Source organism: Syngnathus scovelli, chromosome 21, assembly GCF_024217435.2.
Source record: "Syngnathus scovelli strain Florida chromosome 21, RoL_Ssco_1.2, whole genome shotgun sequence".
In the NCBI taxonomy this organism is placed as follows: Eukaryota; Metazoa; Chordata; class Actinopteri; order Syngnathiformes; family Syngnathidae; genus Syngnathus; species Syngnathus scovelli.
In genome coordinates, this window is record NC_090867.1 from 2,317,501 (window position 1) to 2,327,246 (window position 9,746).

Consider the following 9,746-nt stretch of genomic DNA (forward strand, 5'->3'; position numbering starts at 1 on the left):
ACAAAAATAAACCAACAAACAGAATAAATAAATAAATAAATAATAAAAATACATAAGTAAATAAATCAATAAAGAATGCTCGAAAAGGAGTAGGAGGAATCATAGCTTTTTAGATTCCTACCCCTTTCTCACTTTAGCCATTAAACCAATGATTCAACATATACTGTAATTCTACAACAGAACATAAGTAGACACTCTTTCACACTTATTTTTCTGTTTCATTTTTACTTGTGTGTAGCCCTTTGGCACTTTTAGCCTTTGTACCCGCTAAACAACATATTTTTGTACATTCTTTTAAACTATTGGATATTTGGACTTTGCTTGAGTTCCTCACTTAGATTGTTCCATAGTTTGACCCTCGTTATAGTGATACAGAAACTTTTTAAGGTTGTTCTCATGTTTAAGATTTTGAAGTTGTGATTCCCCCTTAACTTATAACCTCCCTCCCATCTATTATAACCCCAAGAAATTAGTTTTCCTGCACTCTTTCAATTTCAGTCCCATCTATTTCTATTCGTATCTTTATGTTCGCTTTGCCAAATACCATAAACTTGGTCTTACTTACATTTAATGATAATTTGTTCCAGTGGAACCACTTTTTTTTTTTCATTTCCTCATTCAACACTGATTCCACTTGGAATGTTATCACCTGAACAAAAGATATTTGTGTCATCTGCAAAATTGACGAGTTTTAGTTCTTTAGAGACTTTGCACATGTCAATACAAAATAAATAATTTAGGGCCTAAAACTGACCCTTGTGGAACACCACAAGCTATGTCCAAATATCCAGAGCAGTGATTACCCAACTTTACATACTGTTGCCGTTCTCGCAGATAATCCTTTATCCAGTCTAATACTAATCCCCTTATCCCATATTTTTCTAATTTATTGAATAGTATATTATGATTAATTGTGTCAAAAGCTTTTTTGAGGTCAATGAAAACTCCTACTGCATGTCGTTTATCTATTTCATCTGTGATTTCCTCGGTTGATTCCATTAATGCCTGTGCTGTTGATCTGTTTACTCTAAAACCATATTGGTTCTCTGCAAATAATTTATGTTTTTTCCAAAAATCCATCCATTCTACTGTTGAAAAGCTTTTCCAATATTTTTGAGAGTTGTGGCAAGATTGAGATAGGTCTGTAAGTTTGTAAAGTTGTGTTTGCTCCCAGTTTTATAAAGAGGAATCACTTTAGCAATTTTCATCTTCTTTGGGAATGTATCAGTTAAAAATGACAAGTTACAGATGTACACAAGTGGCTTTGAAATCCCCTCAATGATTTGCTTAACTAACATCATATCAATCCCATTGCAGTCAGTAGATGTTTTATTTTTGCATTGTTTTACAATGTTAATGATTTCATTTTCATCAACTGCCTTCAAAAACATTGAGTGAGGATTCCTTTCTATTAATTTATCTCTGTTGCCTACATCTGGCGCTGAAATCGGTATGTTTTTTGCTATTTGAGGCCTAACATTTACAAAGAACTGATTAAAACTGTTTGCCACTTCTTCCATATTATAATTTTCAGTATCATTTATAACAAAATATTTAGGTAATTTGTGTTGTTCGGTACCTTCTCTAATAATGTGGTTTAGGAGAGTCCATATCCCCTTAATACTATTTTTGTTATCCTCTAATTTATGCTTATAATATTCTTTCTTACTTAATCTTATAATATTGGTTAATTTATTCTTATATCTCTTATATTTATCTTCAGCGCCTTCTGTTCTCTGTTTTATGAAGTTCCTATAGAGTACATTTTTCTTTTTACAGACATTTCTTAAGCCTTTCGTCAACCATGGACTGTTCTTATATTTAGTTTTTTTATTATATTCTTGATTGGACAATGCTTATCATATAATGAAGTGAATATAGTCATCAATTTATGGTATGCATTATTTACATCTTTTTCTTTATATATTGCATCCCAGTTCTGTTCCATTAATTCATGTTTTACAGCAGCAATCATCTCATCTGTCCTAATTCTTCTTTGTTGTTTATAGACCCCAATTTCAGATTTGAAATTATTGTCATATACTGTGAACACTGGAAGGTGGTCAGTAATATCAGTAATTAATAACCCGTTTGTTGTCCTGTTTTCTATTATATTGGTGAATATGTTATCTATCAGAGTAGCACTGTGATGTTACTCTCGTGGGTCTAGTGATTGTAGGAAAGAGACTCAGGCTATGCATTAAATTTAAAAAATCATCAATATTTTGTTGCTTATTTGGATTTAATAGATCAATGTTATAATCCCCGCAAATAAAAATATTTTTGTTGCCTTTTTGCATAATCACACTTTCTATCCATTCTGTGAATGTCTCAATGCTAGAACCAGGAGCTCTATAGACACATCTTATAATAATGTCTTTTTTCTTTTCAACAAAAATCTGTATCGTGAGACATTCAAGAAGATTCTCCACCACCTGTGTCATAGCCTCTACAATCTTGATTTCATATTCAAATCAACATAGATTGCAACACCACCCCCACCTTTACTCTGTCTGTTATTATGTATGAATTCATAGCCTTCCATCTCAAAGTGCATTCCCTTCTCAGTCGTAATCCAGGTCTCAGAAATAGTTATTATATTAAATGGCTGTTTGAATGTGTTTAAGTAATCCCGAATGCTACTAAAATTTTTATATAGACTCCGGCTATTGAAATGGATAATAGATAGATTATCTTTTGTTAAGATGTCCATATTGTACTGATCATTGCTGTAATAATAACATGTGTTGTTTGTGGTGGAGAAAAAATTATTGTCTGGGTCGATGTCCTGATCTATGTCCAGAGTACTGCTTTCACTGTAATCAAACGTTAGTTGGAGTTGTTCATGTTCTTGTATCCACTGTGTTACATGTCCATTGTTGCTTGATGTAGGTTGAGTAGTGTCCCTGAGCATTATGTTTGTGTTTTGTGTTGTTACCTCCATTCAGTTCCAAGTCCACTCCAGTTGATTTTCTATTGAGGATACTTATTCGAGTTTTCCAGTTCCTCAATACTCCTAACCATCAGTATCTTGGCCTCTTCTGGTGATCCACTAAGCTTGATGTACATATCTTGCAATTTCTGGTCCATGTACTCTGTATTTTTTTCATTCTTCTCAAGTGACGTGCTTTCTTTGCAATATCCGCATTGGTCTTTGTCAAAAGTTCATTGATGTAGATGTCTGTGCCTTTGAGTAATTTACCCTGCTTTAGAAGTGCAACTTTGTGCTTCCTGTTGACACATTTCACAATGACTGCTGGCTTGTAATTACTGTTTCTTCTGGGTAGTGGATGACATGCTTCAACCTGGTTGGAGTCCATAGTTATTCCTTTAGTTTGCAGGAACTCAGCTACCTGTTGCTCGGCTGAGCTTGCATGTTGCTCACAGCCATCGTTACCTGCCGTCACTGCCCTTGCATAAGATATAGGTTTAATTGCTATTCCCGTGATGACAATGTCATTTATTCTTGTATATTGCTCAATGTCCGCTACCCAACTTTCAAGGTAGGCAAGCCGCTTGTCCTTCTCAGCATTGAGCGTCTTTACCTCTTCCACCAGTGCCAAGATGTTTTTCTGCTGCATCCTTACAGCAGAAACTTCTTCCGAAAGGAAGTCAAGTGACCTTTTTATGTCCTCGACCTCCTCCGTGGACATGGTTAGGTTTTTTTTTCAGCCCCATATTGCTCACATTGGTCGCAGCTATCTCTTTGACAGCTCAATCAGCTGTTCCCCGGTAAATCAGCTGTTAGCAGTCTCCTAACAAACGTGCGTGTTCGCGATCTACTTAGATCGGTAACGTTTTCTTGTATTTCCTTTCACTAAACAGCACAGGGATGGTTCGTCTGTGGCAACAAATTAACAACAGAAACTGCACAGGAATGGACCGTCTGTGGCAACAAAGTTACAACAAAAAACTGCACAGGAATGGATCGTCTGTGGCAAAAAAAAGTGACAAAAGTGACAAAAAGATCTTCTTGAACTCCTCCACGTTCAAAGTTTGAGAGGAAAAATTTATGAAATTTTCAGCCCTGATGTGTATACAAAGTTTCATGAGTGTTCATATATGTTTAGATCCAAAAACTTAACAATGGTTTCCTGGGCAAATCATTGTCAGGGCAACAGCATTTCGCAAAACCTCACAAGCTTAGTGTTTTAGCGTCATGAAAACCAAAACACTCTTCCTAGAAAACATTAAGTCGATCGTGTCAACCTGCATCGGCTCGGCACTGATTAGCACGTCCGCCTCACAGTTAGGAGGGTGCGGGTTCAATTCCACCACTGGTGAGTTTGAATGTTCTCCCCGCGCCCGCGTGGGTTTCCTCCCACATCCCAAAAACATGGTTGGTAGGCCGATTGAGCACTCCGAATTGCCCGTGGGTGTGAGTGCGATGATTGTTCGTCTCTGTGTGATGGCAACCAGTTCAGGGTGACCCCCGCCTACTGCCCGATGACTGCTGGGATAGGCTCCGGCACGCCCGACCCCCATGGGGACAAGCGGTATAGAAAATGGATGGATGGATGGATGGATGGATGGATGGATGGATGGATGGATGGATGGATGGATGGATGGATGGATGGATGGATGGATGGATGGATAACCCGCATAAATACATTAAAGAACAAAATACTTATTGCCTGTAGCCAGCAGGGGGTGCAATCACTATAATAAAAAATAAGTGCATGGATGTCTTCAAGCCTGGACTGTTATCAAATGTGCGAAACATTGACAGGATGAGATCATGTTACCGCAGCTTTTAAAATCAAAGCTATGTTAAATTTCAAAGTAAATTTAAAAAAACTGACTTTCTGTTGGATTATAGTTCCAAGAGTCTTTTTATAGGAGTTTTTTTGTTAGATTTTTTTTTAAATGAACTACATGAGAGTAAAAGATACTTTGAAAAAAAAAAATGACCTCAATAAAAGGCCAAAAGTGAGGCAGAATCGCATAGGAAACAGAAAATGGGCGACTTCTTGTTGAGTTTAGAGTAGAGCCCCAGAGACTTTTTGTAGGTATTGGGCTGTATGTCTCCAATTTTTGGTGGACCTTGGTGAAATTTGTAGAGGGCGCAACAAATCAATTTATTTTTTAAGGTGCAACAAACTCAAAGTGATATTTTTTAGTATGTGACCTCTATCAAAGGTCAATCAATTATTGAATTATCCAAATTACTTTAGTCTGCATTTGAAACACAGCAAACGGGTTATATTGCTTATATACGGCAAGTGTTATCCAACACATCTTGTAACTTCATGTGTTTCCAGCAAGTTGCACATACTTTTTCCAGTTTAGTACAACTCCTAACCAGTCATAAGTGTTGAGTCAAAAGGTACAACGTATTTATGTAACTTCACTTTGTAACATACATTTCCATTATTACCTAACCTTTGCTACATATGAATCGAAGTGACAACAATTCTTAATCCATGGGGTTTACAGTGTTGGTCCATTTTTGCAAAAAACAGCTTCAGCTTTGGCCTTCCACAAAGTTGCTTTCCACAATAGCTAAGTCATGTTAAGGGAATTTTTGACCATTTGTCCTTAAATTTATTAGTGAGGTTACACTGATGTGGGGACCTGGGTCTCAATATGTGCTATAATTAATCCCAGAGGTTTTCTTTTGGGTTGAGATCAAGAGTCTGTGCAGGTCAGTCAAGTTCATTTATTCATCTATCCATCCATATATTTAAGGATCTTGTATTGTGCATTGAATTGTTCCCACAAAATTAAGATCATTGAATTTTCCATAATATAGAGAGCATGGCATTTTCCAAAATTGTTAGTTCCTATTAGTTCCAATGAAAAGAACTTTGTCAGAAAGTTTTGGGATACTCTGTTCATGTTCCAATCAGACTGTGCACAAAGTGGGGTACATAAAGACATGAATAAGAGTTTTGTGTGGCTGAATTTGACTATCCTGCACTAAATTCTGACCTCAACCAAAAAGCACATATTTTGTCTGATTTGGATCAGACTTAAAGCTGGCCTTCTTGTCCAACATCAGTTCAACATCAGTGTGTGACCTCACAAACACCCTTCTGGAAGAATGTTAAAATAGTCATATGTATTACATACTCCTAAACTTTGTGGAAAGCCTTTCCAGAACAGTTGAAGCTTTTATAGCTGCGAAGAGTGGATCAACAACATGTTAAGAGCAGAATGTCACTTACATTCATTTGCGAATCAAAGCATTTTAGTGAAGTATTGAATGTTTGACATTAGAATTGAACATTGGTTCTGATTACATGTTTTTGACACATTTCCAAAAGGTGGATGATTGCCGCGCTTGTATTCCTAATTCTGGTTGCTGGCACAAACTATGGCATGATATCTTTTGCCTGTCATGGTCTTCACGTTTATGGAGCCTGGCTCAAGGAATACCACAAAGTGGACCTGTTGCTCATTCGCATACTGGTTCGTGGAACCTACATCGATCCCATTCATTAAGGTAAATCACTAAATGTGACATTCTGATATGACTCCAGGTTCAAAATGGTGTGATGATCTACACAGTATGGACAACCATTGCCACGCTCATCAACTTGGCCATTGTGCTGACCTATACAGCAAATGTGTCTCCCACAAATGCTGCCACAGTGTGCTATTGTATTTTGACTTTCATGCTACTTGCTTGGTATGTATGATATACACAAACACACCACATACTATGTCTTTTTTCTTTATATTCTTCAAAAAGGATTTTAAAAATTCTTTTAGGTTTTTCCTGCAGAATGTATTCCTTGACAAGCACATGCGCTACGTCCTCATTGACTACCCAGTTGTTATCTGGGCGCTGGCAGGAAATCTTGATAAAAACTACATTGCTGAATCCCCAAGCCGTAGTGGCATCTTCATTGGTAAGACAGTGTTTCACAATTACTCAGCATTACATTTATTAAGCGTTACGTGCCCATCTTGGGGGAAAAAACGCTGTAATATGTACATTTCTGGAATGGTGGCGCACTGTGTCCATCTCACACTTCAGAGGTGCATGATTTGATTTAGGCTTCGGCTTTCCGATGTAGGGTTTGCATGTTATCTCCGTGCCTCCGTGGGTTTCCACTGGGTACTCCGGTTTAATCCCACATTGCAAAAATATGCATGGTGGGCCAGCTCTACCTGAGAGATCCCAAGGCGTTCCCAAGCAAGCAGAGAGACATAGTCTCTTCAGCATGTCCTGGGTTGTACCCAGGGCCTACCTCCCAGGACATGCCCCGAACACCTCACCAGGGAGAAGTCCAGGAGGCATCCTAACCAAATGCCCTCATGGATGACTGAGCTTCTCTCTAGGTGAGAGCCTGGACCCTGCGGAGGAAATGCATTATGGCTGCTTGTATCTGGACATCTCGTTCTGTCCGTCATGACCCACAGCTCGTGACCATAGGTGAGGGTAAAAATGGAGACCAACTGGTAAATAGAGAGCTTTGCCTTTCAGCTCAGCTCCTTCACCACGACAGACACGACAGTGTCCCATGACAAAATTTCAACTAAGCAGCGCTGGTTGTACGTTTCACCTAGATCTATGAATAATTGGTGGCACTGTTTACCTAACAGCCTAAGGTCTCTTGGAGCCATTTACTGGATCTAAAAATGTCAGTCAGCCATTTAGAATATGCTTTAAAATTGGGCTGCATTTTTAGCCTCTATAGAGGTCACACATTAAATAACAAGACAAAGAAAAGCAAAATGTTTTATTTTGCATCAACTAGAGATGTTCAAGATACAAAATGCAAGCAAAGCTTTTCATTTTGGCCAACACTGTTGCCGTGGCAACACGGTGTTTGCAAGGAAAACTACTTTGATTTTGATGGTCTAAACATTTGAGAAAACATACAAAACTTACACACTTAGGGAAATAATCATTATTTTATGAGTTTATTGTGTGAGCTGAAAAAATTGCATTTTCGTGCCTTTTACACAGTTTGAACAAAACACTCCCGGTTGACAGTTTCACCAAAATCTATCCAAATTAGGTGTATATGCAACAACCCGAACTATAAAATTTCTCTGGAACTCAACAGGAATTCGGCCATTTTTTATTTCCATTTTGCCACATTTTTGTCCTTTATTAAAGGTAATATTTTATCCAATATTTTTAATTTAATGTACTTTCTGATGTATTTTCACAAAATTCAAATTCAGATGAGCCAGCATCCCAATGTGCCAGTACCCCAACGTTGCCAGGAATGCGGGTGCCCTTTATAGCTCCTCGCAGCTTTATTATTATTATTATTATTATATGAGCATGTGCTAAAACATTTAAATTTATGATTCTGAGGTATGATGACCTGTATTCCTCCTACTTGTAGTTGTGCTGCTAGCAGCAGCGGTGTTGCTATACATCATCCGCCTTGTCCTGGTGATTTGGCGCCACTGCAAGCAGCCACTATACAATGGCATCAGCCTTGAATCCATGGAGCCAATGGAGATTAACCAGCAGCAAAAAAGGGCATTGAGATGAATTCCTTCTCATGTTATGTATTTTTTTAAATAAAATTTGCCACTGCTATCTGTTGTTGTTTTTTTACACACAGTTGGCCTCATGTACAAATGATGTTATGATGTAAATGATGATACGGAGTTAAAAATTTACACAAAACGATGATTCCATTATCTGACAGTATCTGTTAATATCCCTGGTTGATCTCTCTAGGACTAACTTCTGAATCTTTTACAGTTCCTGCCTGCTGATAACAATATCCACAGACAATAAAGGTGTTGAAGCCATCATATTCCAACATTCCACATTTCTTGTATGTGTATATTTATCAGGAAAAAAAGAATATGCATGGCACAAACTTTTAAAAGTGCATTTTTTGGTGAAAGGTAAAGAAAGACAATACTAATCCCTCATGGTCAACAATGCTGCATTAAGGTCAAAATATTGAATGCTACAGAAAAAATAATAACAGTAGCTCTGGTGATGTAATGTGATGTAGCGGTCATGAGCAGTAGAAACTAGCGGGTGAGTCCGATGTTAGCTAATGTCTTGAGGAAAACATGACTGCCGCTATTCGTATGAACAGCAAGAAATAATGGCAATGAGGCAAAGGGTTACCAGTCCGAGATATTGGGCAGTATGTGATCGACAAATGATTTAATGATCACACGAGTGATGAGACGGAGGGCGCAAGTGAAGGCAAGTGGTGATTCATGAGTATGTCAGTGTGCAACTGGTGCGCTGACCTACAGTGATCAATCATTTTTTTCTCTCTACCAAAGTGACATAACAATTTGTTAGCTGCTGAAATGGCATGGAATAAAGCCCCAGTTGGATAATTAATACGACATCCAGTTAATTCGTTTGTCTTAATCGTCAATGTGAAAGTGACAGTGTTATCAGCAAGAGCCAAATACAGCACTCACCACACCCAAACAGTTTTAAAAAGAAGCTTTATCGCCAAATTATTATGCGCAAATAAGCATTGTGTAATAACGACAAACTTATTTAGTATTTTAATGTCTGTTCATTATTATTGTTTGTGAAAGCGCAGCCAGTTGAGTGGGAACTGACGTCAAAGAGGGGACGCGAAGATTGGAAAGGCTGGGCGTGCACAGTTAAAGGCCCAGAGACACCGGTATATGTATAAATCGGTTTTAGTTAGTTTATGGGCTTATAAATATGAATTGACGATCGAAACAACGAAAAGGAAGCTGTTGCTCTGAAGAATATAATTTAAATTTGCCGCGCAGACGAGTTTGACTGCATCGAGCCGCCAGCTGGAAGTGACGTCTCATGACGTCTCAAG

At 38.0% G+C, this 9,746-nt stretch overlaps 1 protein-coding gene across 6 annotated transcripts in view; it reads left to right on the forward strand.

Annotated features, from left to right (window-relative positions):
- Window positions 1–8,506, forward strand: part of si:ch211-161h7.5 (uncharacterized) — an 89,946-nt gene extending 81,440 nt beyond the window's left edge. For 5 of the 6 annotated variants that reach the window (XM_049758467.2, XM_068649401.1, XM_068649402.1 and 2 more), the window contains 4 exons: window positions 6,267–6,411; window positions 6,483–6,631; window positions 6,715–6,854; window positions 8,307–8,506. In XM_049758467.2, the coding sequence (XP_049614424.1) occupies window positions 6,267–6,411; window positions 6,483–6,631; window positions 6,715–6,854; window positions 8,307–8,458 (586 nt within the window). In that variant the 3' untranslated portion in view covers window positions 8,459–8,506. Of the gene's footprint in view, window positions 1–6,266; window positions 6,412–6,482; window positions 6,632–6,714; window positions 6,855–7,287; window positions 8,260–8,306 lie in introns of those variants that run through there. The other variant, XM_068649403.1, reaches the window with a different exon arrangement.
- Window positions 8,507–9,746: the final 1,240 nt, after the last annotated feature.